Below are 27777 nucleotides of genomic sequence, written 5' to 3'. Positions count from 1 at the left end.
AGATTAGTCTTCCACCGCAAAGTTTGTCCACTGATTTAGACCATTCTTTTAAAATATTCACTCACAATTAAATATAAAAGCAGCCTCATATTAGTTTCAAAGAAATAGAGGTGTGTGTTGCTAAGAGCCTCTTTGAACCAGGAAATGGTTTAGAGTTTGTCAGTTTACATGTGTGTGTGTTTGCCTACATGCACATATGATGACTGTTCATGTCGAGGAACTGGGGCTGTGTGAGCGCCTTGCAGGTCAGCTGATATTTGTCTTATGACTAAAAATCTTGTACTTTCTTTTTCCCCCGTTTTGAGGGCAGTCGATTCGCCGCATCAGGCATGACACTCCATGTCATGCCTTTTACATTTTACCCTAAAAATACTCTCGATCAAGGAATTTTTTTTTTTTTAAAAAGCAGCATTGGGTAAGCTCTTACGAAAGCAATCTTATCTTACAAATTGCTTGAAACTTAACCAGCCATTGAACTTGGAGTGTATGGGATTGAAATTCATGACTTTTTTTTTCTTCTTCTCTTTCCTACCTCCTCCTCTGCCTCACTTGCTCTTTCACTCTCTTCTTGCCAGAAGCTCCAGGTGTTGGCGGAGGGGGCGGCCCCAGCGGGCGATCTGTCTGAGGAGGTGGACGAGGTGCAGAGCTGCGGCGGCAAGCCCCCAGGGGAGGAGGAGGGCTACGACGCTGACAGCGAAAGCAACCCAGAGGACATGGCCAAGCAGGAAGAGGGTAGGTCCACACTTACTGCCACACTACCACACACACGCGCGTGCTTTTATTCTCACTTACTCCTCCTCAAGGATCCATAGCTGCTGCACATACCAAACCACTTCAGATACTGTTACTGACACTGGTTGCAGTTCACACTTATATGAGTCTTATTACTTTTCACTACCTATTCATTTTTCAGTTTATTTTCTGAATGCTATAAATCATTTTTACTTCAGATGTTTGTCTTCTCTGCATCTTGTTTTTATTGGCTATAACAACAACAGACTAACCTCGATGGATTGAGAGGTCATGTGACCGTTATAACCTCTAAACCTGCTTGTTTTTAGTCTTGGAAAATCTTGTTTCTCACGCTGTTAACTGTTTATTCAGTCTTTTACTGAATGATTAGTTCTTTCTGGAGTTCTGTGCATTCACTGAATGCTCTTTTTTCAGTGCAAATGCACATAGAGACAGTTACTTTTATAATAAAGAAAAAAACCAACATCCTCCTTTGGTGTGCTGTGGAGGATGTGAAGCAATAAACAGTGGCTAGTTTTTAATTCATGCATATGACACAGCAGAAAATGCGTTTAAACAATTGTGTCAGCTCTGTTTCACCGCTTGCAGGTTAAAGACATGGCCCGATTACAATATTTTTACTTTATCCCCTCAGAATAAAGTCATTGTTTTACAACTGCAGGCAACTAAATTCTTTTGGCCTCATGAGCTAGATCTTGTGACTTAAAGTCTTCATCAGATGGAAATTTTAGCTTCCCGGAAAACTCTTATGTCATGAGAAACAGAGAATCCTTAACCTTGAGTCATATTGAGCAAACCAACTTCAACTTTACAATACAGTGCTATTTATTTGGCAATTAGCCTTATCTCGTGTTTCTGTAAAATCAAACCACTTATTTCCACTGAAAATCCTTTTTCAGTGGTACATAGCTCAACTTAAGTAACTGAGCACAAGCACCAATGACTGTTCCTTTTTTCACACTCAATTAAAACTTGATCCTTTTTCCTGTATTTCTTTTAAAACATAGCATTACAGCAATTCAAAATTATTTCAAATATTTAATAATAAAAGTGTTTATTCCAGAATTTCTCTCCTCAAGCTGTTCTCGTTTTGTCCAAATTGGCTCCTGTAGCTGCTGCCTCCTCGCATTTCCTGGTCTCTTAGCGGCGTTTACACTGCTCCAGCTCCTTGTGTTTATTAGTTTGAGGTTAATTGAAAGGATAAAAACCATAAACGTAGCGAAAAGTGACGTGAAATGCATACTGTAGACTTCCTGCAATTAAATTTAACCACAGACCAAACACAAGCATCAGCATAATGCACTATCAAGGCAGACGGGGATGACAGTTGGTACGTGGCTTTTAGTTTATATTTACTGCAAGCAATATGTGACTGGATGTGTGAGTGGTAGATTGTAACAAAGTGTGTAGCAGTGCACAGTAAGACAACCAAGCTTCTTTAATTAAAAGGAGTTTCTAGGAGCCATGTGAGAGCCTGCTGGACTGCTTTCCTTGAAAACATGAGGCAGCTCTGCGGCTGAGCACAGAACTGAGGCAAATTCATTTTTATGCTCTACCTCCAAGAAACGAAGAGAGGGAATGCCTTTGAATCATGGCGCTGTTCAAGGAGCAGAGGGTGGCATATTGTGCCTGTGCGTTAGCAAGGCAGGCAGTGCGTGCCAGTCTCTTGTTTGTGTCTCTGATCTTCTTCTGTTGGCTTTCTTAGGTTTGAAGGTGGAGCCAGCCGCATTGCATGAGTTTGTAGCGGTGGCAGACGGGCCCGGGCGAGGCGCGCTCCTGTTCCCAGAGATCTGCACGATGGAGCTGCAACTACTTGCTTCTGGCTCCCCAGACCTGGAGGTTCTGAGTCATGTGTTTCACAGCCTGCTCGGTGCAGTACACGCCAATCGCCACAATGCTGCTCTCCTCTATGACCAGGTCCCGCCAACCACAGTTTCCTCTTTGTGCTTCTCTTAACCACCTCCCGTATTTGTCTTACTTTACTACTCAGCTGTGGTCTGAAGAAAATGACTGACTGCTTTGTTCCTGTTTCACAGGGAGGAGTCAAAACTATCCTGTCTGGCTTTCACAACATTCTCAGTCAAACAAACCACTCGTTCACAGGTTTGTTCTTCATCCTGCTTTATTTTTTTTCTGTCTTATCTGATCTAAACAGATATTTTTCATGTGTGACGTCTCAGGAGGAGGGGAGCCCTCTCAGTTTGCTGTTTTCCTGAGATTTTTTCTGCTTCTGACATTTCAGCTGGGTCCCCTGGGCTCAGTGTCATGTTTTATCATAGGTACCTTTAGTAGTTCTTAGGCAGTCTGTACCCGGTGGGCTTCTTTGGAACTTAAGTTGATCTTATTTGACATCATAATATCATGATGTCCACAATCTAAAGGAAAAACAAGATAAGTGTTCGTTCTCTGTGGTGTTGGGGAGGATTTTTTCCTTGGGATATTTTGTCAGCCAGTTTGTAATGGCTAAAACATCAAATACAACATAGATTACATTCACAATTATTGAGAAATCCTAAAAAAAATCATCTGTATTTTCTGTGGTAAGAAATTATTCTGATGCCTGCCAAAATCCGATGATAACTCTTTATGTAATCTGCTCTTCATTGGTCTGCATTCAGATTGCCAGACTGTGCTTGTGGAGCTGCTGGTTGCCATGGTGAGCCAGAGGATCACAGCTGAGGAGCTGGCTCTATTGAGTCGCCTCTTCCTGGAGAAGACCCCACCTACTGTAAATAGCCAACTCCTATCAGTCACTCAACAATGTGCTGTTTGCTTGCTAGTGATGCCTGACACTGATGTCTTCTTGGGCTCACTGCCTGCATGCTCATATTTTTTTTTTTTTTTTTTTTTTTTTTGCTTGTTTTAAAGCAGGAACAAGAATCTATTTTTAACACACCGCGCTGTCACCCTCTCTTCTCACTTCTTGCCGCTTTAAAATGTATCAACACATAATGTTCCCTTAGGTAGCTTCATTCTGTATACAATTAACACCACAGTGTGCAGAACAGATGTAATACTAGTAGTTATTAACACACGTCTGCATTTAATTGGAATTCAGACGTCTATGAGAACAGACAGGAAGGATTTATTTTTAACCACTTGCAAGGCAAGTTAATTTTGTCATCTATGAGAATAACACACAACTCTTTGTGCTTAGCTGTATTCATCTGCATTCGTCATGGTTTGTTTGCTGGTTCTTTATCAATATTCTGCAGGTTTATTATGGATCACAGTTAAATCAGTTACATTTCTTAGTGTATTAGCTTTTTTTTGGGTGGGGGGGTGTTGGTTTTGTTTTTTTTTTAAAGGGGACACATCTCTTTATTGGGTGTGTCAAAAAAATCTGTGCAATCAAATATGTGGAGCTACCCATTGTGGCAATGCCTCGTGAATAAGAGAGCATCTGAAAATAGCTTCAAGTTTAGGGTTACAAAAAAGCCCAGATTTAAGTGTTTTTTGTGTGTCAAATTTAAAACGGTTCCCCTAACTTCACATTTACTTTGTTACCTCCCAGGAGATTTTACTCAAGGGCATCTTACAAATTGTCGAAGCCAACATGAACATCGAACCTCTACACTTTCTGAGTTTTCCGATAATCCTTGGGGCTTCGACTCCGGGAGGGTTTTCCCCCAGCTCCAGACAGAACTGTGGCGCTGGAGGGAAAAGTGTTGGTTTGCTCTGGAAGAGCAAGCTGTCTCCAGGCCGTAGGGAGGGAGAAGCTGAGTACCAACCGAGCCACCTGCGCACCTCTCCCTGGCACATCGCTCCTCTCCACCTGCCCTTAGTTGGACAGAACTGCTGGCCCCATATGGCCAGCGGCTTCAGTGCCTCTATGTGGCTGAGGGTGGCTGAGCAGGAAGCGAAGGACGGGGACAAAAACAGGGGTGAGGCAGAACTCCTTCACTAAGAATCCTTTGTGCTTGATGCCCATGAACACGAATCGTTTTTGACATTCTCTGCTTATTGTTTTCCAGAAGAAAGTAACCCTCCTGCAGCTGAGTTGCACCATGCGTCATCTCAGGCAGGGACAAGATTGTTAGAGGAAGGACTCATTCATATTCTATCCATGGGCTCCAAGGCACTGATGCTTCAAGTGTGGGCAGACTTCTCTACAGGCTCTCTCACTTTTAGGTGAGCTCCAAGAAGTGCAGTCTCAAAGAAGTGTCAGAAGAATGGAGTGCTGTTTCTTAGGTATTCAGATTTTCTTGGACTTTAAGTATTGTAATATATTTCTTTTCCTCAGGATTTGTATAGACCCCAACGATGAGATAAAAGCAGGCCTGTTGGCACAGGCAGACTCAGGTGAGGGCCTGTTCAGTGGGGGCCAGTGGCAACACCTTGCCCTCACTTACAGCCAGCAGCCGGAGGGAAAGAAGAACGTCCATGGCCGCGTGGTCGTCTGGGTGTCTGGCATCTGGTGAGGAAATCTGACCGAAATGTAAGCTGTCGTTTGGCTCGCGTGGTTTGATAAATAATTAAAATTCAGTCCAAACTGCCATTTTCTGTAGGAAGTGTGAGGTTTCTTTGGATTACACCCTACCCAGAAAGTCCAGTTTATCATCTGACAGCAACAAAACCTTCTGCATGTTGGGCCACTGTGTGCCATCCTCAGAGGAGATGGGAACACGCTGGAACATGGGCACTGTGCTACTCTTCAACGGTAGGGCTCCTGTTAAACTGGACTGAAGATAGTGTCTGTAATATCATACTTAGACATGCGTACTGCAGTCCGTTTTAATTGTTTAACTGCCCTCAGTGCTGCTCTCTGGTGGCACATTGATTATCACCTTCACTTTTACAAAGCAGTAGAAACTCTATAAATGCTTTGTGATGCATTTGTATTTTAAAAGCGTATGCAGCTGTAGAAGGCTGCGCGTGGTGTGATGTGTGGCATGCTGTGGATTCTCAGCATTCTCTCGAGAGGCTTACTGAATACTTCTCTGGTTACCTCTAATTGGCTGTGAAAGCCTTGAATCTAGGCGCTCTCGACCTATGAGCCCGACTGATGTGTTTAGACAAGCTTGGCCTCTCCGCTGTGGTTGGAATTCATTGTGTGTAGCAGGTTCTTCTTCGAAAAGCAGGACTGAAAGTATCAAGAAAAAAAAGTTGACCAGGACACCTCGGCAGTCTTTCATTGCATCAGCTCATGTGTTATTAATTTGCAGCGTATTAGTAGAATCATATAAATCATTAACTCTTTGAGTTCATTCAGGCTTTAGTTTGGATTTCTCACAAATCAATTTTACAGCTTGTGGATTGCACAAACACACAAATGTCCAAGATATTCCTTAAGAGAGAGGATATTCCCTTTTCCTAAGTCAAGTAATAATAGATGTTTGCATGCCTCTTTTCAGGGTCTAGAATAGGATCTGAGGAGGCCTTCTACCTGTACACGAGTGGACCAGACCTCACCTCGATCATGCCCTGCAAGTATGGCAAGCCCAGTGTAACATTCTCCAAGTTTGTCACCCAGGAAGGTCTGAAGTGTGAGCACGTGAGAGAGATTTTAATGAAGAGCAAGGATGTAGACACAACAACTTTGGTCGTAAGTCTCTCTTTCTTTCTTTTCTCTTTTTTAACATGAGGGATTAAAACATCAGCCGTGTCACAAAAAGTGTAATTATGAAATGAAGCCAGAAAAAAAATGTTGCCGTGTTTGTTCGTCTCTCACTCAATTCCTGCACGCCCGCCGCCGACCCCGCTACTTATGCAGGGTGATTCAAGTGCTCTGTTAGCGTGGCAAATCCCCCCTATGTCTCATTTATTGTTTCATTTCACGGTGTATGAGTTATGTGCTGTTCCAATTAGCTGTCATTAATGATACTGCATGGTAGGAAGTAATTTGTCCCAAATGGAAAAAAAAAAACTATTATAGTTAAGCTGCAGTTATTTTAGTGAGACTGAAAATAGTTTTTCTCCCATTAAGTGGGAATTGCTTTGTTGATAATAGCCATGCTGATTTAAAAAAAGAAAAGCCATGATGATAAGAATAAATGTATGACCATTTTTTTTGTAACTTCCTGTTAAATCTAACAACCCTTGCCCTCCTACTTGAGGATACTTTGGCTCCTTATTTAAAGTTTTTTAAAGTACTTTATATCTAATATCCTAAATCATTACAAGTATCAAGATGACAGTTTTTTCCCAAAAAGATCATTGTGTGCGTGTGTTTCTGCACAGGAGAGCCTGGCAGTCGTGTACGCCCCCAGCAGTCCGAGAGTCTACACAATTTATGAGCCTGTAATCAGACTGAAAGGTCAAGCAAAGACAGTGGTTACCCAGCGGCCCTTCAGCTCCAAAGAGGTGCAAAGTGTTTCCCTGGAGTCCAGTGCTTTCAGAGCTCTGCTCCCCACTGAAACCCACGGCCTGCAGAGTGTGCTGCACAAGATCGGAGGAACTGGAACTTTTGTCTTCCTCTTTGCACAGGTGGGATAATTTAACCCTTTATGGCCCGAGTGTCATACAGGCTGCCTGGACTTATTTTGTAATTTTGGCTTTAAAATTGCTAAATAATTCTCAGCTTTCAAGAACCGTTTGAATTTTCTCTCTAGCCCAAAATAGTTGAGGAGTTACAGTAATCTGAGGCACATATGGTAAAATCTAGGACCTGATTTTTCTGTCTGTGAGCACACAGCAGTATCTCGTGAATGCTTTGTGCCACCGTTATACACCAAATATCTCCGTAAAGCTCATCTTCTCTTCTTTCCGAAACCAGTGGGGTTTTCTTTCTAACACAAACTGTAACAGAGTTATGATTATTTAAAGAGACCCAAAGTAAGTAAAGAGTTAAATGTAAAGGGCAAAGCCTGTATAATATGTATGCAATTTGATTGCAGTATGTAGGAGAAAGAATGCTTTTGAATGACTTTGAAGACTTTTTGTATTTGATTAATTATATTGCAGGCTGAGGTGCCCATTAGTTCAGTTTCATTCATAAAGAAAGTGTTTGACATTATTTTGTGCTTCTCTGAGATCTCAGTGGCCACAGCAGGCCCTCATGTTCACTCTGTTTTGTATTTTTTCCCCTCTTTGCCCGTCTCATCTGGCACTGTTGTGTCCAGACAGTGGAGCTCAGTGACTGTGAGAAGACCCAGGCTCTGGCCCTGCAAGTGCTGCTGTCGCTGTCCAAATTTAACCAACACCGCATCCACGAAATGGACTGTTACCATGGTTACTCCATGATCCATCAGGTCCTCATCAAACCCAAATGCATCGTAGGATATCACATGCTGAAAGTGAGTCACACCTTGAACTCTTGTCTTCTGTCCCTGCAGCCTCAGCTGATCTGCGCAGTAAAACATATCCTCCATTTATTCTATTTATTTTTTTGGGCCATGAATCTGATCCGGCCCGACACACTGGTGCCTCTCTGAGCCGGTGTTGGTGACCCTGCTGTTACTTGACCCTCTGGCTGTGTCTGTAATTGAGCTATGTGATGGCTCTGGCTGAAATGGATTGTGTCTGACTTGATGAAACACTGAGCTCCTGCAGAGTAACACAGCAACTCTGATTGCATTTGTCACTTTAGGCTTTCACATCCTGTATTGTATAGCATAGAACTGCACTGATTAGTGGCATTAAATGCCCATAATCATACCTATATAAAAGGAACACGCTGTGCTGCAGTTGTTAATAGTTTCCATTTGTACTTTTCATTTCATGCTGTAAAATCTGTGAAATCTACCTTTCTTAAACTGAGGTAGTTACATTGTTAATCCGCATTCCAATGTTTTAACTGAGTGCAAGGCTGCAAGCTTCTGTCTTCTAGTAACACAATGTACCAGAGACATAAAGGACTGCAAGATTTATGATCACTGCAGTGAATCTGGTCACAAATGATATTCTTTGATCGATACAGACAGGGCTGCTCGTGGAGTAAATGGAATTAGTTTTGACTGAGTTGACTGAGTGATAAGCACTCCAAAAATTTCATGGAGAATGTATTGATTTTCTTCCTGCTTGAGATTCAGAACTAGAGATTATCAATATGTTGAGGTGTGTTTCTGATGAGAGTGAACGGCGCCCTGTGAGTTATTATCACAGAAACTCTATAGAAGTTGTTGCGTTTCTGACGGCCACATTTTTCCTTCCTAGACTTTACTTGATGGGTGTTGCAGTGGACCCATCCTCATCCTCGGAGAAGACGGTCAGTTCCGTTTGGACGCGGAATCAGTGGCTGTGGTACAGGATTTAAGGCTTCTCTCAGACATTCTGTTGGATTGGAAGATCTGGGCCAAGGCGGAGGTAAAGACTGCATTACAATTAAATGTAACTATGGCACACCGTCTAATTCAGTTACATCGTTTTGGTCTGACTGATATTCATCAGGTCCAAAAGCAACATCCATGTATTTGCACACGGATATATGTATATATATTTTCTTAAGAACAGTTTTTATCATTTAGCATTTACATCAAAAAGAAACTGTAACATTACATAAAGTTAAAGTTCATCGTTCAGCCCTTCGGGCGAGGATATCTGTAACGTAAATATCCAGAAAGGACACTGTGTCTAACAAAGGCAGACAAAAACATGACAAACTAAGCAGGCGAAGATGAGCAATCACACATTCATTACTGTGAGGATACTTCAAATGAGCTGAATTTCTAATGCAGTTTGTTCAAGATCTGATCATTCATTTTCTCATCAGACCTGAAGGTACAGTTGTAAAGAAAAAGAAGGAAAGTTTTTTTTCTGAATGACTTTTGTGAATCTCAGCATTTCTGGTTTTCTCAGGGTCTGTTCATTTATTAATATCCACTCCTGATGAGGGGCATAAAGCTTAAAACATTATCAGCTAATGATGAGCTTCTTAGAAATTCATACATTAACTCTGGTGGCCATAGTCACTGATTTTAGTTCACCCACAAAATAATCACGGCCTCTGAAGCATTTTAAGGTTTTATCTTCTGGTGAATCAAATGTTTTGGGAGGAAGCATCAGTTAGTGGTTATTCCTACAGTTTTTGTGCTGCAGACGACATTTTTTTAAAATCAAAGTGTCCATGATGATTCTTTCTAGAACTGTTTTACTGTCTCAACCATCATATGGTGTCATTTACTGTTTGTGTCAGTGCGGAGTGTGGGAGACGCTACTGGCTGCCTTAGAGATCCTCATCAGGGTTCACCACCCTCATCAGGTCTTTAATATCCGTCAGTTCCTCAAGGCTGAAGTAGTGCATCGCTTCCTGCTCACCTGTCAGGTATTACAGGTAGGTCGCTGCCACGGAGCTGCTTTCACATTCCCTTCCCTCTTCCTTCCTTTTTATCTTAAATATCGTGTTTGTTTTAAGGAACATCGGGATGAGCATCTCACAGCGATCCCGCAGGAGGTGTCTTTGTCATTCATCAAAATCATCCAGGAAGTACTCGGGTCTCCTCCGGACATGGATCTGCTAAAACTGATCTATAACTTCCTGATGGCTGTGCACCCACCTACCAACACCTACGTCTGCCACACTCCATCCACCTTCTACTTCTCACTGCATATAGGTGAGGAAGCGGTTGCAGCTGAGTGCAGCGCCTCCATATCAAAGATCCATTAATCTAATGCGCCGTGTTCCTTTGATGTTTCTCTGTCAGATGGGAAGCTGTACCAGGAGAAGGTGCAGTCCATTATGTACCTAAGACACTCCAACAGCGGAGGAAAGTCTGCCAGCAGCTCTGTGGTGTCGCTCTCCCCGACTGTTTTCGCCGATGCTCCTCATGACGGTACAGCTGCTCCAACTAAACACCAACCTTAATGCACTCCCAGTACCCTAACATAGCAGATAATTAAATACAGACCTCAGGTTGTTGCTTTGAATGATATTATAAATCGAAAGCTCAGCAGTGCTTTTATGAGAGTATGTGCCTCTAACAAAGGAAATTTGTTTATCGTGTTTAGTGCTGTATCAGCCTGATTATGTTGGGGTTTTTTCCCCCTCACTCTGTGATGAATTGGTCTCAAAAGTTTTATTTTAAGAACTTAATGTAAACATCATTACTTGTGGGAAAAAGCTGATGCTTGAGCATTAGGTCATTATAACTCTCCCTCCCATCCTCCTCTGCTTTTAGCTTTTTAAAAGACTTGAAATAACCGCAGCTTGATGTAAGTCTATTAGAGCCTCTCTTTGTTATACTTTGTGGTATAAATACAACATATCTAATTACCATATCATTTTACCTCTTTTGACTGAGCATTTATTATTCCTGGTTTTACTTTAAGAGCCCCATTTTGCCTTCACTGTGTTTCTTTTTGATTTATATTTTATTTTAGTTAAACGCTTTGATAACTTTAGCAAGCACATGAGTAATTCCTACAATACTTTGTGATCAACTCAGCCATACGGGGATAGATTTAATTTCCTAGTCCTGTTTAAACAAGGTCGCATTATGTTGTTCGCCGCAGCCCGCTGGTCTCTGAGTATTTGTATTTGCACTTTAAGTGTTGTACACTATGCGTGCATACAAATAAGGTCCTCCGCAGCCTTTAATTGAAGCATCTGCAAATACTCAATGAGTCTCTTGTGTTTTCCAGGCCATCTCCATGCTGCTTCCCTTGATCATGGAGGTGATGATCAGTCATTACGTGCCCCTAGTCTGGGGCCGTCTCCGTACTCCTCGCCTCTGCTGACGCCTCGTCTCGGACGCAGTAGCTCAAACGAGGCAGCCGAAGGTGACGGGGCATCCCTCGCCACTCATCAGGCTCTCGGGAGCACAGAGACGCTCAAGAAGGGCGGAGGTGATGAGCAGCTCCTCAGCAGCTGTGAGTCTGCCAAGACGATATGTGAGGACAAAGACGCAGGCGAGGGAGCGGCCCCGCGCACACCATCCATCAGTGTGGAGGAGGAGCGGGATGAGGCAGCAGAGGTCGACAGCCTGGCAGACGGGAGCGTTGGGGTGGCAGAGTCCGAGGACAGGTTCGAGTGGGTCAGTGACGAGGCGCCACGCCGCCCTGACAGCCTGAAAGGCATCCCGTCCTTCCAGAGAAGCCACAGCAATCTTGCCAGTCTAGGTCTGGCCTTCCCAGCTACAAATGGCTCGCTGACAATCAGCCGGTGGCCCACAGCTGCTGACCGGAGCGCCATGCCTGAAGACTGGGAAAGTTACACCTACTCTCCTGGCTATGAGAGGGCCCACAGCAAGACTGAGTCCAATGACAGGTATGTAGTTCTCTTTAGCATGGCAGCTGTGAATGAATGAATAAATAAATAACACTCATGATGTTTTAAGTGCTCATTATCATAAGTAATTATGTTTATGCAGCCCATACCAAACTGTGGCCAAGCTGCAGTGAGCAACAGTTTATCTAAATCCACGTGCACGTGGGTTTAGCTCTGAATGTATCACCAGAAAAGTCTCACATCTGATAATGACCAGAGTTGGGATTTGTATAATCTTCATAAAGCATTTGCTCAGAGTAATAATCCCCAGCCAACTATGACAATGATTTGTACTTCCGTGATAGATTCAGCTTATTCCTCCTTGTCAGCTGCTATTTTTTGTTTTTTTTAATTGAAGGTTCTTTGTAATTTTTCTGTCACTGGGTATCAGTGCAGGCACAGCGTGGGTTGCGAGCAATGCTGAAATGCTACTATGATGCTAATTTCGGTTTATGAATGTGACATATATTAAATTCAACACTTTGTGTGTACTTGACTTTCTTAGTGTTATTTGGTTGGTGTAGCCGTTCATGTGCAGTAACATTCGTCTTGGTGTGTTTCTTAGGTCGAGCACAGAGGATTGCCTGGTGCTGATCTGCTGTGGGCTCTATGATCTTCTGAGGGGCGTCTTGCTGCTGTTGCCTGACCTCATGCTTGAGGAGGTGATGGACAAACTCATCCAGCCAGAGGCCCTCATCGTCCTGGTCAATCACTCATCACCGCTCATCCAGCAAGGAGTCATGAAGGTTGGTTTCTCCTTAGAGAGTCTGACGTACTGTAAAGCGGAGGGGGGTCTGATTCTGCACCAGGAGTTCTGCAAAATACTGTTACGAACTGTAGGATGTGTGAGCTCATTGCCATTCCAACAAGCTGTATTTACACATTAGTTTTGTATTTTATGCTTTGCAGCAAGCACTTTTTTTCCCCTAGATACCTCACACTGAGCTTTTAGAAAGCTGGGAACAGCTTGGACAGGCTGAACACTACTTTTTTCCTTAATGCTTACAAATCCCACCAAAACTCCAAATCACAAATGTTTTTTGTCACTGAATAGCCTTTTGTTTTACTTTTGTGTATTTTTTTCAAGAATTTTATAAACTAGGTGGTTATTGCAGCTAAAAGGTCTGTGCACTGAAACTTCACTACACATTTTCTTTTGTTAATCATAATTAACTTGTAAATAGTGGCTCTTTGAAAAACCTTGCATTCACTATATTTTCCAACAATTAATCCGAAATTTTTTGTGCATATCCCTCCTAAATGCCGACACACATGTGGTTCCAGGGGCAGTGCTACAACCCAATTGTCAGAGGTGAAAGGGTGCAACAGCTGTTAATAAAACAAACAGGAGGATTGTCGTAATTGCTGACAGAGCTTTGACTAGCTGGCATAGACTCAGAACACTGCTTAGTATTTAAGTATCTACCCGCATACAGAAGTGCACATAATAGATGAAAGTACAGACTTGATGTCTAGAGTTAAGTACGCACCTTTATAACTGACAGGGGTCATAGGGCACATTAGTTTTTGCAATCAACCTCTCAGCCACCAAAGGCTGAACGGGTATTATCGTAGCCAACTTTGTGAGCATGATAACGTGAGAACAAGGCGATGTAGGACTTTCAAATTGATACCACGGATGCCTCTATGAGGCTGAGGGATAACACTGGCACTGTACTCCTCTGTACTGACAGGCGTAATTTATTCTGCTCCTCCCTCCCAGCTGCTGGACGCCTATTTCACCAGAGCTCTTAAGGAGCAGAAGGAGAAGTTTCTGAAGAATCACGGCTTCTCACTGCTGGCCAACCAACTATACATCCACCAAGGCAGCCAGGGGCTCCTTGAATGCTTCTTGGAGATGCTGTTTGGACGGCCGGTGGGCCTGGAGGAAGAGTGAGTTCAGGGACAATACATAACATCCACTGCACCACAGGCGCATGATTGCACATTAATATGTATAGAATTGTCTGCAGTATGAATAATGTTTGATGCAAACATATTCTTCATGTTGTGCCACATTGTTCTTTCTTGTGTTTCTCTTTAGTCTGGACCTGGAGGAAATGGAAAATCTCTCACCCTTCAGAAAGCGCTGTATCATCCCAGTGTTGGGTCTTATTGAGAACTCTCTGTATGAGAACTCTTTGGTGCACAACATTCTGTGTATGCTCCTGCAGCTCATCAACGCCTGCCCCAAGCTGGCAGACATCCTGCTAGACCATGGACTGCTCTACGTGCTCTTTAACACCCTGTCTACCCTCAATGGCATGGAGAACGGGTACGACTGCCAGAACAGGGGATGATTCATTCAGACACTTCCACGGATTCATAGCTTTTGTCTTGAACCTTTGAGCCAAGAATTAAATCATTAATCCTCTTATTGTTGGTTGATCTGGCACATGTGAGTGGTAGACTGACTTCCTGTGCTTCATATTTTCTTGTTTTCCTTGTCCTCCCTCTGTAGTATTCCCCTGAATGACTACAAACTCCTGGTGTGTGACATCCAGCAGATGCTTGTAGCTGTGACTATTCACTCCTGCAGCTCCTCTGGGTCCCAGTACTTCCGCATCATCGAAGACCTCATTACCTTACTGGGTTTCATGCAGACCAGCAAGATGCGTCGCACACAAGGTGAGAACCGGATTTCGATACACATGCAAAACACATCGGTCTTGTCACCTCCCATGCTCTGCAATCGTGGATGATATCAAGCTGTCAAGCTTGGCTACAGAAACAAATAGGGCTGTCACTTCATTATCTCCATCTGCAGAGTGGAAACTCATTTGAGAAATATCTCCCATTTTCATCTTCCCACCAAATGGTTTTCTCTCATTTTTCCCTTTATTTGCTCTCTGAAAAATATCTCTCCCTCCTCTTCCCCATTAGCACTTATTTCCTCGCTATATTTATGATCTGATATTATCATTCTGTGATCACAGAAGCATTAGAATGGCATTATGAGTGTGTACCTTTTTATTTTTGGTTGTTTTTCATTTCAGATATTATATTCAAATGTTCAGATGTATTATTACCATTATGGGCCCCTGTGCAAAAACATTTTGTATTGTTGTTCTCAACTTCTCTTAATTATTCCAAGTCTTAATTGTACAGCACTTTGCAGTTTGCTTATTTCAACTTAATGACTGTGTCCTTGTTAGTGAGGTGTGTGTGTTCATCACTAGTGTAATCAACACCGTTAAATGCTGCATGAGGCTACCTGTGCTGCTCTGTTTGCAAGTCCTGTTGCCATTATTTTAGTGTTTTCAGTATCAAAGAGCAGTAATTAATTGTAAAATTGACCAACCTGTCAGTTGACAGACAGACTCAGTTGACTGTAGCATGAAGAGCGTGACCTCGAAGCTCTCGAGTCACTCATCAGAAGCAGGTTGGCTCTAACATGGCAAAAATCTTTCTTTTCCCAGAGATGGCTGTGGCTTTGCAGTTCCGTGTCCTTCAGTCGGCGATTGAGTTCATAAAAACGACCGCCAACCAGGAACCTCAGAAACTGAGCACTTCTGTTAACGCCCCAAGCTCTCCGCATCACGCCATCTATCAGAAACGCAAGAGCATCGCCGGTGAGTGTCTCAAACTGGCTCTGGCACTGTAGAAAGCTGCAGTCTGCTTCTGTGCTGCTTGAGGTAGAAATGTGTCTGTTTATTGATCGTCTCCTCATCCCGATCTGAAGGTTCCATTGCCATCAAAGACTCCATTATCCCCCGCATCCCCAGACAGCACTACTGCTCCTATGGCCAGATCCCCTTGTCCCCTCCATTCAGCTTCCTGTCCCAGGACTCCCCCCTCCCTTCCCCCACTGGAGCTCCATCCTACATGCTCCACTGTGACGCAGGTAGCTGGGACTGCGGTCCACAGCGGAGAACATCCTCCCTGTCAAGGGGCATGTTTCCCTCTCATGCAGTGAACTCACCCTGTCCCCAGAACCTCACCTTGGGGGTTAATTTGCCCAGTACCCCAGTGTGTTACTGGTGCCTCCTCTGTGTGCGTGTGTGAGTGTGTGAGAGATCAAATGCTTAACTACATCAGTGTTAAGCATTCCAGCACAGATGACTATTTGATTAGTGAATCCTAATAATTTTCTCTTTACCAAAAACATGTGTGCTTATTCTTTCTGAAAACCGGCTAATTATCCCAGACTACCAATTTTATAACCACATTCGAGCACTTATCAAAATTGTTCTTGTAGGTCGGCGCCGGTTCTCTCTGGCCCAGACTGACTCTCTGCTGATGCGAATGCGCTCTGTAGCCAGCGACGAACTCAACCAAATGATGCAGAGGAGGATGAGCCAGGAAAACCCCATCCGTGCCAGTGAGACCGAGTTTGTCCAGCGGCTGCAGAGGCTTGTGGTTCTTGCCGTCAACAGACTCATTTACCACGGTACACAGCCTGGTGTTTCTCTGAATGATCTGGTCTAAATCCTTTCTGAACACTGCACGCTAATCCTGCTTCTGTTTTGTTTGTTTGTTTGTTTGTTTTCCTTATTTCAGATGTGAGTCAAGATTTATTTGATCTGCTGAATATCCCAGAGTGCACAGACCAACAGCTTTTCACACCAGATCCAGCTGATCAGCCACACGATGATGGTGGCTCCGCTTCTGTCCCGCACTCTCCAACTCCCTTCACTCTGCCACCTGCGAGCAAGAAGAGCTTCCAGAAGGACATCCTCCAGCTCATGATGGACGGGATCAAAGTCAGCCTGGTACGACAGCAGTCCAGTCGAAGCTTTTTCATGCTTTAGAAACTCTTATTTGTAAACCTCTACTCTGAGCGTTGTAGCGTTTGATGGCTAACCTAGTGCTGCTACTGTGTATCCGTAGGGGAGCACAGGTCGTGGTGGAGCCCCACATCAGCAGTGGCGAAGGATCCTGTGGTCCTGTCGGGACACTTTTCGGGTCCAAATAGGCCGTTTGCTGGTGCACACACTCAGCCCTGCACTTCCCCTATCAGACAGGAAGGAGGCACTTCAGTTTGTGTTTGATCCCAAACATTTGGATATCCTCAAGGAGAGTCTCAGCCCTGGACTAGAGGTGAATGTGATTTCTCACGTTAACTCCCATTAATTAGACCCTAAAGTAGGATATTTGTGTTCATTTTAATCTATATCATGAGAAAAATTGTGAATTAGTTACAGAAAAATCTGTAGGATTTTAAAAAAACAAAAAAAACAAACAAAAAAAACCTCTTTAGCTTTAAAAGTTCAAAAATTGGTGTCTTTCCCTGTTCATCCCACTGCCAGACTTTACTGAAAGCTCGATAAAGCTTGGCTCCAATAGCCGGTGTCTGTGACTTACTTCAGACACAAACTAAAATCTGCACTTTCTTTTCTCTCCCCCGCTCTCAGCACGGACCAAAGTTGTCGCTGTACCTGTACGAGATGCTGCACGATCACAAGGATAACCTCACCAAAGAAGAGCAGAGCGCCGTGGGTGTATTCATGACCTCTCTCAAGCTTTGCGGTCATCGCTGCATCCCACCCAACGCGCCACACAAACAAGACTTGCTCAAGGCCATAAAAGAGGTACGTCCTACACGGTCATTGTCAAAGAGTCATTGTTAAAGGAAAGGGCAGCAGCTTCCAGGCTGTTTTAGTCTGACCTAATTCACCTGTTCCCTTCAGCTGTATGAAATATATTAACTTTAGTGCAAGCAGAAAGTCTGTCTTTGATAAATGCTAAGCACAGCCTGTCAGGTTTTCTTATTATTCAGATAAATTTGTTTACCTGCAACAGGAAAAATTCAAGTATGAAGCAGAAGAGAAAACAAGTAAAGTGGCATGGGAAAAGAAAATGGCAAATGCTCAGAGGAAGTGAGTATAATTCTTTTCTTTCTTTTTTTCTATTGTTAACAGTTCTACTGTAAACAGAAAGAATCATATGTTAGTTTGTTTTATTTTGTTCACTCGCTCTTTTTATTTTTCCTCTGCAGTCTTATCCAGAGGCTGGATGGAAAGTCAAAGGATATTTCCAAGATTGCAGCCGATATCACTCAGACTGTGTCCCTCCGGCAAGGCATGGAGAGAAAGAAAGTCATCCAGCACATCAGGGGCCTCTACAAGACCGACCTGAGTGCCAGCCGCCACTGGCAGGAGCTGGTGCAGCAGCTCACACACGATCGGTAGGAGTTGTTCATGATCTACATTATTGCTCATGTCATCCTCGCTGTGGCTGCTTTTTTGTTTTGTTTTGGTTAAAGTGCAAATAAAACAAATCAAATACTTCCCTTTCAGACCTGCAAAATTTTGTTTTGTACTGGTGTAAGTGTTTAAGTGTGTTGTTTTAGTTTCTTTTTTTTTTCTTTTTTTCCTCCAGTGCGGTTTGGTACGATCCCACATCCTACCCAACTTCCTGGCAGCTGGACCCCACTGAAGGGCCGAACCGTGAGCGACGGCGGCTACAGAGATGCTACCTCACCATCCCCAACAAATACCTGCTCAAAGACAGACGCAAGCCTGAAGGTGGGGGGGAAAAAAAAAAACGCTCTTTGGCAAGATTTTATGTCGCACTGGTGCTTCTGTCTCCCAAATCTCATATTTACTTCTTTTTTCTTTTCTTTTTTTTTTTTTAATAGAAACTGTGAAGCCACCGCTGTCCTTCCTGTTTGAGGATAAGACTCACTCCTCCTTCTCCTCCACTGTTAAAGACAAAGCCACCAGCGAATCCATCAGGTATAACATCCTGCTTCTTTCTTCCTGTAACCCTTTAAGTGAACATGTCATGTCAGGTTGTAAGAAAAACGTCATTCTTTTGTCCATAGGTTCACCAGACGTTGCATCAGCGTTGCCCCTTCCAGAGAAACAGCAGGGGAGCTACTTCTGGGTAAGACACCGGCCGCTGTTTACACGGAGCTCCATAATCTGTTCTCTCTGAGGCACCGCGGAGTATTGCTCCTCCGTCACACACAAGCGTTTGCTATTTATCCACTAAAGGAAGCGTTTGTTTGTCTTGCGTTTAGTACACCAAATCTCACTCTCACCCTGTGCTGTCTCACAGGAAAGTGTGGGATGTACTTTGTGGAGGACAACGCTGCCGACGCTCATGACAACCAGGTAAAGCCAGAGCACCGTTCAGGCGTGTTCCCTGCCAGAGGAATGACAATTTATGCAATAATTTCCGCCTGGCTACTCAACACCGAACACGTTTATGTGTCTGAACAGAGCCTGCACGGGGAGACCGAGGCACCTTCTTTCTCCTGGACGTACGAGGAGATCAAGGAGGTGCACAAGCGATGGTGGCAGCTAAGAGACAACGCTGTGGAGATATTCCTCACCAATGGCAGGACGCTGCTGTTGGCCTTTGACAACTCCAAGGTGAGTGGAGTCAGAGGGGCTTTTAAATAAAAGACACCGGATCGTTTGTGGAAGGTTTGGTTAATGCTCATGATTAATAAACAGTAGATTTTGTTTACTTTAGTTGTTTAACGTAACTTTTGCAGAGCGCTGACTGGACTAGACTATCCAGCAGATTACAGGAGGAAATATTCCAGTCTGTGTTTCATCTGAGTATAAAAATGTAACCACACAGGATGGACTGTGATTAAAAATGATAAAACAAAGAAGCATAGTGATGGTCAAAGAGAAAGATTGGACAAAATCACACAGTTTCAGAAGAAGAAAAAATAAATGCTGTGGGAGTTAATTGTTGAATTGCCTTTTTGGTATTCTGCTCTTGAAACCTCTGGCTCTGTAGTGCTCCGTGCGAGAAATCGATCTTGACAATAAGCCATGATAATAAGATTCAGTACCATCGCGCTCTGCTGTGAAAATATATGGTTGTTTTGCAGGGCCTTAAAGTGATACACTGAGAGAAAGTTACAATATGGTCAGACAGATGGCTTATTGCTCATGCTTTTAATTCAGAAAAATCAAAGGGCGTGCAGACCTACTGAGCACACGAAAGCCAAACAGATAATGTGTTGTCTTCCAATTGTTTGCAGACTTCTGAAAACCTTTCTCTGAATAAGGAAGAAAGAAAAGTTTTCCATTTCTCCTTTGTATTTATTTCAAGTTCAGAAGGATATGGAATTTTTAAAGTGTAAATGTTTGCATGCTAAACCTAATGTGATGTCGGTGGATTGGGATTATAATCAGGAGATCATCGTAATTCAATATCATTACGATAATGTAAGCCTCACAGAGCCACTAATGGTTTGAGGCATCCATGTTCAACTAAACTTTATTATATGGCTAATAATTATTGATGGCTGATAGCAGTACTTTTTAAAAAATAAATATATTTAGTTTACATTTAAAATAAGCTTCTTAATAGTCAAATGAATCTTTTTAATTTTAAAGATCGTTCTGTTCTGTCATAGTGTTTGCAGAATCTGAGGCTTGGTTTGCTGGAGAAGCTTTAGAATGAATGAAACTAAAAGTAAAGAGTAATTTAATTGTTTTATGTGGATTAGCCATTAATTTTTTTTAACTTAAAGTTCATCTTTCATGTTACATTTGCAAGTTAGCACCATGTTTCACTCAAGTCCCTAAACTACCTCTGGAAATGATCTCGTGCTGTCTCTGCTCTGGCCTCAGTTCCGAGATGACGTCTACCACAACATACTGACCTCCGATCTTCCCAACCTGCTGGAGCACGGAAACATCACGGCACTCACGCAGCTTTGGGGCTCGGGTCAGATCTCCAACTTCGAGTACCTCACGCATCTCAACAAGCACGCCGGCCGCTCCTTCAACGACCTCATGCAGTACCCGGTGTTCCCCTTTATCCTGCGAGATTACACCAACGAAACTCTCGACCTGCAGGACCCAAACATCTACAGGTCCGTGCTGGATGACGAATCTTTTCCCGAGTTGACATTGACACAAAAGCTAATTTAAGTTTTATAGGTGCATAGCTCTCCTATAAGCTTAATGTATGCCTCCTGTTTAAAGCTTTTCTGTTAAAGTATTATGAATCCAGACAAACATTGAACTGTTGTTATATTTTTTTAAGAAAAACTGAAAGGCAAATGGCGTCTCTTTGAAGTCAATGCTTCTGTCACTGATGATGTCATCGCTCAATAATTGTTTGCTTTCGTATTTAAACGCAGGAACTTGAGCAAACCCATCGCCGTCCAGTCCAAAGAGAAAGAGGATCGCTACGTGGATAATTACAGGGTAAGTCCTCGTGTCTGTTTCAGCACGTGCTACTCGAGCATTTTGCATATTCCATAAATAAAACACGCTCACGTGTTTCTTGTGCAGTACCTGGAGGAGGAGTACAAGAAGGGCATCCGTGAGGACGACCCCATGCCTCCCGTCCAGCCTTACCACTACGGCTCCCACTACTCCAACAGTGGCACTGTGCTGCACTTCCTGGTTCGCATGCCTCCTTTCACAAAGATGTTTCTCGCCTATCAGGGTGAGTCGCAACATTTAGCCTCCTTCAGAATACAAGAAGAAAATCCTAAACTCAGACTAACCACGTAAATGTTGAATCCAGCTGTTTTTGAGGGTGTGGGGATGGTTAATTTCTTTGGACCTCTAATAAATGAATGATGCTATACTTACTCTTACACTTTGGTCAGTATGTGTTTTGTTTTTTTTATCTGAAGCCTGAATCTGGTGCTCTCAGATCTAACATAGGATTGCACTATCTGTGTTATTGCTTCATGAAAGCCTGCTTCATCTTTACACTCTTCTCTGATCAGCTCCTCACCCTTCCCCTTCCTCGCTTCTTTCTCTTTCTTTGGTGTTAATTTATTTTGCATTCATCTGATCCTCCGAGGCATCTTTTTATGTGATTTGTAAATGTATTCAGCGAGCGTGGTGTTTAAGGTCATGAAAGGAGATGTTTTCAATCAGTGAGTCGAATCTGTAATTAGACTGTCTCCGGCCTTAATCAGACCAGAGCTTTGATATCCCGGACCGGACGTTTCACTCCATGAACACTACGTGGCGTCTGTCCTCCTACGAGTCCATGACTGACGTCAAAGAGCTCATCCCAGAGTTTTTCTACCTCCCAGAATTCCTGGTTAACAGAGAAGGTAATTAGTTTTCCTTTCCTATTTTTAGCTTTTGTGCGTGCATGTTTCATCTTCTCAGAATTTCCTCTTTTTTTGTTTTTTCTTTGCCTGGATAGGTTTTGATTTCGGGGTTCGTCAGAATGGCGAGAGGGTGAATCATGTGAATTTACCGCCGTGGGCTCGCAACGACCCACGTCTGTTCATCCTCATCCACCGACAAGCACTAGAGTCCGATCAGGTCTCCCAGACGCTGTGTCAGTGGATCGATCTGGTGTTCGGGCTCAAGCAGAAAGGCAAAGCAGCGGTCCAGGCCATCAATGTCTTCCACCCAGCTGTACGTAGCTGCTGACTCTCACATTTGCTCGACGTTAGTGTAAAAAAATAAATAATAAATCTTTGTCGCTCACACATCAGTTTCATGTCACTCTTTACAGACCTATTTTGGCATGGATGTTTCGGCTGTAGAAGACCCTGTCCAGCGACGGGCCCTGGAGACGATGATCAAGACATACGGACAGACGCCCAGGCAGCTCTTTAACACCTCTCACATCAGCAGGACAAGCACCAAACTCATGATGGAGGGGGAGCTGCCAGCAGCCATGGGCCTCCTGGTCCAGCTGGCCTTCAGAGAAAGCAGAGAACCAGCCAAGGAAATAGTCTGCCCGGTAATCAACTCTGTGGTGTTTGTGACTCTGGCAGCCTGCTGTGCGCTGAGCAAGACATGACTTAATTCACCAACCGTGAAATGATCTGCTCCTCACCTAGCAATTTTCTCTTCCTCTCCCCAGAGTCCGCTGCCGTGGATCAAAGGTCTGAAGTGGGGCGAGTATGTGGGCTCACCTTCCGCTCCAGACCCGGTGGTATGTTTCAGTCAGCCGCACGGGGAGAGGTTCGGATCCCTGCTGGCTCTGCCGACGCGAGCCATCTGTGGCCTCTCCAGCAAGTTCTGCCTCATGATGATTTACAGCAAGGAGCAGGGTAGGAAGCCCAAAGACTCATTCCAGGAAGTATTGCACAAGTGCCCCGCTGACTCGCATTAAATTTTTCTTCTCTGCTCTGCAGGTGTGCGGAGCATGCACAGCACAGACATCCAGTGGTCAGCCATCTTAAGCTGGGGCTACGCGGACAACATATTGAGGCTGAAGAGCAAGCAGAGCGAGCCACCTATCAACTTCATTCAGTGTTCACAGCTTCACCAGGTACGCATCAGTTTATGCTTCGGCAAATCCGGACCACCTGTTATATAAGAGTTATCTGGGCTTCGGTCTGCGCTCCTCCATCCAACCGTCCGTCTCCCTCTCCTCCAGGTGACCAGCTGCGCCTGGGTGCCCGATGGCTGCCAGCTATTTACGGGTAGCAAGTGTGGAGTCATCACCGCCTACAGCAACCGCTTCACCAGCACCACGGTGCGTTTCCATGGCGACGTCCCCCTCTAACCTTCCGCCTCCACACGAACACCCAAACCGCCCACCACCGCCGATTACACCCCCCCCCCCCCCCCCTCTTCTTTAGGCAGCCTCACTGCGCTCAAACGCTCAGCTTCATTAGTCACATCACAGCTGCCCTTGAAACACATTTCCACCGAGCCCATAAGTGGGATTAGAGGTCTCAGAGTTCAGTCATCAGAGAAGCTTTCAGACCTTGTCAGTCCCCACCAGTAGACATGTGGATTTGCCATTTTTGTCTCTAAAGGGACTTCCAGCAGCTACCGATGGGCAATTTGAGTTTAATTAATGGAGATTTTTAGGAAACATTAAAAGCAAGATGCGATATATACGAGTCACAGATACATTTGGATCTGTATTGCTTCTCTGTGTGGTCTCTAACATGTATTTCCCTACATAGCCATCAGAGATGGAGGTGGAATCTCAGGTTCACCTGTACGGGCACACGGGGGAAGTCACCAGCCTGTTTGTCTGCAAACCCTACAGCATCCTCATCAGTGTGAGCAATGATGGCACCTGCATCCTCTGGGACCTGAACAGGTCAGTGTGTTTGAAAGGTTTTTATGTTTTGTTTTGTTTTGTTGAAGAAGAAAATGCATTATGCAATGTTTGTGTGGTTGCTGAGCTCTTCTGTGTTTTCCAGACTCTGTTATGTACAGAGTCTCACAGGCCACAAAAGCCCGGTGATGGCTGTGTCTGCCAGCGAGACCACGGGGGACATCGCAACAGTGTGTGACTCAGGTATGAGGGGGCGGGCGTCTTCTTTTATAACCCGAGTGTTTATCGTGTCTCATCTTCTGGTTATTGAAGTGTCTTCTTGTCCTTGGTGTGAGTTATGGCTCTGCTTCTTTTGTTTCCAGAGGGAGGAGGCAGCGACCTTCGCCTGTGGACGGTGAACGGGGACCTGATTGGGCATGTCCACTGCAGAGAGATCATCTGTTCTCTGGCTTTCTCCAACCAGCCGGAGGGCGTGTCTGTCAATGTTATCGCTGGTGGGCTGGAGAATGGCGTCGTCAGGTAGGCAAAACTTTTCTTTTGCCGTTACATTTGTGTCCTGTTCCACTAGACAGCTTTGGAAATTGCGGAGGAGGGAATAACTTTTGGACTTCAGCTTTTCCTTCTCATATAGATCCACTCCATGGTCACTCACCAAACTAATTAATACAGTTAGGTCCATATAAATATGGACACAAACACAAGCTTGTTTTTTTACGTTTACTGAAACATATTTCAAATATAGTCATAGAAGTTATATAGTTATAGGAATGAACATTTTATTTTCAGTTATTTAGTTTGTCCAATTACTTTTGAGCTCCTGAAATGAAGGGATTGTGTTAAAAATACTTTAGTTCTTCACATTTTTATGCAATCTTTTTGTTCAGCCCGCTGGATTAAAGCTGAAAGTCTGCACTTCAACTGCATCTGAGTTGTTTCATTTAAAAATCATTGTGATGATGTTACAAACAAAATTAGAATAAAGTGGTCTCTGTACAAATATTTATGGATCTAACTGTAAATAAGTAAATGTTACATGACAGAAAGTTCCTGTTTTTCACTCTCTGCTATAGAATTTATTTATTTATGTTACAATAGCTCTGAAGGTTTTTTAAAAAAGGAGAATAAAATAGGAAATTTTCTGAGTCTGAGCAAAGAGCTACAGGAACATTGTAATTTTACACATTTATTTCTTATGATTTAAGCCCAAAGAGTCGTGCTGGCAGATTTCTTTTACTGCAGCAGAATTTCTGTCATGTAGAAAATCCCAGATGTCTTGTTGAAACTGCACTGCTGGTTTTCTCATATTAAGAGATCCCAGGAATTAAATGTGTAGTTAAATTTCTTTGGATTGACAGGAGTTTCACTTGTCTGGCCCACTGGGCTTGCGTGTGGCCCACGATGTAAAATGAGTTTGACATCCCGCTCCCTGCACGGTTTATTTTTTATTTTTTTAATCTCTGATATGTTTTCAGGTTATGGAGCACCTGGGATTTGAAACCAGTGAGAGAGATCACATTTCCCAAGTCTAGCAAGCCCATCATCAGGTTTGTTTACAGCACGCTGTTCTCTTTGTACTTTTATGCCACGCCTGTATGCTCGTCAGCATTTTAAGTTTAACGGTCTCCTCTTGTGTCTGCCTCAGCCTGACGTACTCGTGTGATGGCCACCACCTCTACACGGCCAACAGCGAGGGCACGGTGATGGCGTGGTGTCGACGGGACCAGCAGCGCATGAAGCTGCCCATGTTCTACTCCTTCCTGAGCAGCTATGCTGCAGGATGAGTGTTTGTGTGATGTTTGCTCCTGTCCACTTCTCAGCAAGAGGACCTCCCCTCCTCCTCCTCCTCTTCCTCCTCTTGTCTGCACTGATAGAGAGGAGGACATGTCAGCATGTCCTCAAACTCTCTGAACCCTCCCTGACTTTTAAATAAAGCCATCCCCAGCAGAGCAAACTCTACCGCCGCCATTCCCAGCATCAAGAAATGATTCTGAAAATAGTATTATATGTACATAAGTATATATTTATAAATACATTAAAATGGACTCTTGCAGGAATGGTTGAGTATTTGGCTGAGGCTGCATCAGACACTTTATACAGGATGTATTTCTGAGAGTGCGTTTCATTTGTCGAGTCTTTAATTCCTGCTGATGTGTTTTTGTTGGCTGGTGTTGATTTAGCCGTTTCCTGGTAAGCTGCTATGGTCTGGACAAAGCCAGACTCAAAGTGTGAAGACCCTCGTGTCTCACCTCGACATCGCTCACGTCTCCTGCAGCGTGCGGTCTGACAGATCGCCGCCCCAGCTCAGTGAGCGCGTCCTGCTGACGCTGCAGTGGCTGCGAGGGAGGGGAGCCCCCTCCTCGCGTCTGTCGCCAGGAGAGGTCCCGCTCTGCAGGAGTGAGACGTCCCTCCGCCGCGCTGTCTGCTCCACTCAGATCTGAACACTAGAGTCACGAACCTGCTTCACTTTGTGTCTGACCTCAGTGGACGGACCGAGGGGACCTTGTGGGTGCCTGTTGTTCTGTCCTGCTTTTGCATGCTAGGATGATGCTGCCCTTGACTGTGTGAATGTGGATGTGACATTTGCTGCAATGATGCTCCTTGTTTTAAGGCCTCCCTTGGTTAAACCAGTCCATTTGCTCTTTAAAAACACCATGGAGGCTCATCTCTGTCTTACCCGTCGCTTAAATGCACAAGAACCACTTTTCACTACTTTACAGGGCTGATTTTTTTTTTTTTTTTTTTTTTTTTTTTTTGAGAAAGCAATTAACAAACTGTGTTAGATACTTGCGGTCGGAGGAGGAAGAAGGCGGAGGAGAGAGTGATTTCCTGAATGCTCCGTGATCCTCACTGATCTCCCACACTTACTTAGCACCTGTGCAGCATTACTAAAAGGGTGCAGTGGGTGTGGGAGTGTTTAGTAAAGAGCGTTGCGTCGGCTGATATCATATACACTACATGCATCGGTCTGGGAAACGGCCGAGCAGCTGTTTCTTTTTCTTAACTCACTCCAGGATCCATGTAGCTTTTCTTTACATTCCCACTTACGTTACTGCACTTAACGGTTTCTTAAACGAGAATCAGAAGCACTTTTTTTTTTTTTCCCCCTCAGCTACTTCAGTTTAAGTAGAGCCAATGATCTGTGGCCTTAACACGAACTGAGCTTGATTTAATTCCACTAATAAATCAAATCCAGAAAGCAATATCAGACACAGACATGCAATAGGTCATGTTTTTGCTACCTTGTTTCATGTGGGAAGAAACCAGGGTTCATTTCGTTTCTTTTTCTAAGACAGCTGTGAAACAATTAGTTTTTTTTCCCTTTTGTGGTGACTGCAGCGCCCGGTGACGACTAACGTCATACACTTACTTGAGAAAGGGATTATTTCTTGTTAACTCATTCCTTTTCGCTTCATCGACCTGATTTATTTTTCTTCCTGATCCTACGTGGACATGTTACTGTGTTTGTTTACTGATTGTTCCTGTATGAACATTTCCTCTGTGAAATGTATGAAAAAACTTTGTGAACCACAACCTCTCAACCCAAATGTATGTTTGTATGGATGTTTTTTTGTTGTTGTTTTTTAATGTAAAAGAAAAGCAGGTAGAAAATGTGACAGGAGATTTTCTGACGGAAGGAAATATTTTTCTGTTAATGACTTAAAGCTATGCATAATTTAAGATCATCGTTTTAGGTTGCTTAAGTTGTATTTTGGCCCCTCCTGCTAGTTTTCTTTCTTTTTTTTTCTTTTTTGCAGTTTTGGCATCTTGAAGGTTCCTAATGTTTAGTTTTGTTTGTATGTGTGTGCGTGTTTGAATGAACCAAGTGATAAGCATATTATAAATATATAAAAATCTATAAATATTTGAAGAAATATTCCTCCATCGATTTGATTGTGTCCATTTCTTTGTGTGCGTGTGTGTTGGGGGGGGAGGGGTTGCGTTCAGGGACATAAAGTAAGCAGAAACTC

The 27777-nt window shown here is 43.7% G+C and overlaps 1 protein-coding gene across 1 annotated transcript in view; it reads left to right on the top strand.

Moving 5' to 3' along the window:
* The window catches only part of lyst (lysosomal trafficking regulator), a 51366-nt gene extending 23671 nt beyond the window's left edge, over window positions 1-27695 (top strand). Inside the window, 45 exon segments of the mRNA XM_025897275.1 lie at window positions 576-732; window positions 2459-2670; window positions 2790-2856; window positions 3372-3481; window positions 4268-4884; window positions 4997-5170; window positions 5262-5413; window positions 6108-6298; window positions 6934-7179; window positions 7815-7988; window positions 8848-8997; window positions 9827-9964; window positions 10046-10244; window positions 10335-10463; window positions 11272-11896; window positions 12462-12642; window positions 13620-13789; window positions 13941-14171; window positions 14358-14524; window positions 15316-15468; window positions 16095-16286; window positions 16397-16608; window positions 16727-16936; window positions 17251-17427; window positions 17639-17715; window positions 17835-18023; window positions 18218-18363; window positions 18477-18573; window positions 18663-18724; window positions 18899-18954; window positions 19063-19215; window positions 20437-20681; window positions 20952-21018; window positions 21106-21262; window positions 21747-21887; window positions 21983-22200; window positions 22301-22531; window positions 22655-22844; window positions 22929-23065; window positions 23174-23272; window positions 23712-23851; window positions 23955-24052; window positions 24172-24328; window positions 25282-25353; window positions 25452-27695. Coding sequence (XP_025753060.1) covers window positions 576-732; window positions 2459-2670; window positions 2790-2856; window positions 3372-3481; window positions 4268-4884; window positions 4997-5170; window positions 5262-5413; window positions 6108-6298; window positions 6934-7179; window positions 7815-7988; window positions 8848-8997; window positions 9827-9964; window positions 10046-10244; window positions 10335-10463; window positions 11272-11896; window positions 12462-12642; window positions 13620-13789; window positions 13941-14171; window positions 14358-14524; window positions 15316-15468; window positions 16095-16286; window positions 16397-16608; window positions 16727-16936; window positions 17251-17427; window positions 17639-17715; window positions 17835-18023; window positions 18218-18363; window positions 18477-18573; window positions 18663-18724; window positions 18899-18954; window positions 19063-19215; window positions 20437-20681; window positions 20952-21018; window positions 21106-21262; window positions 21747-21887; window positions 21983-22200; window positions 22301-22531; window positions 22655-22844; window positions 22929-23065; window positions 23174-23272; window positions 23712-23851; window positions 23955-24052; window positions 24172-24328; window positions 25282-25353; window positions 25452-25590 — 7905 coding nt within the window. The 3' untranslated portion in view covers window positions 25591-27695.
* The last annotated feature ends 82 nt before the right edge of the window (window positions 27696-27777 follow it).

The sequence above is a fragment of the Oreochromis niloticus genome, linkage group LG13 (assembly GCF_001858045.2).
Source record: "Oreochromis niloticus isolate F11D_XX linkage group LG13, O_niloticus_UMD_NMBU, whole genome shotgun sequence".
Taxonomy (NCBI): domain Eukaryota; kingdom Metazoa; phylum Chordata; class Actinopteri; order Cichliformes; family Cichlidae; genus Oreochromis; species Oreochromis niloticus.
The sequence above is the reverse complement of the archived record's forward strand: the minus strand, read 5'-3'. Positions and strand labels throughout refer to the sequence as shown.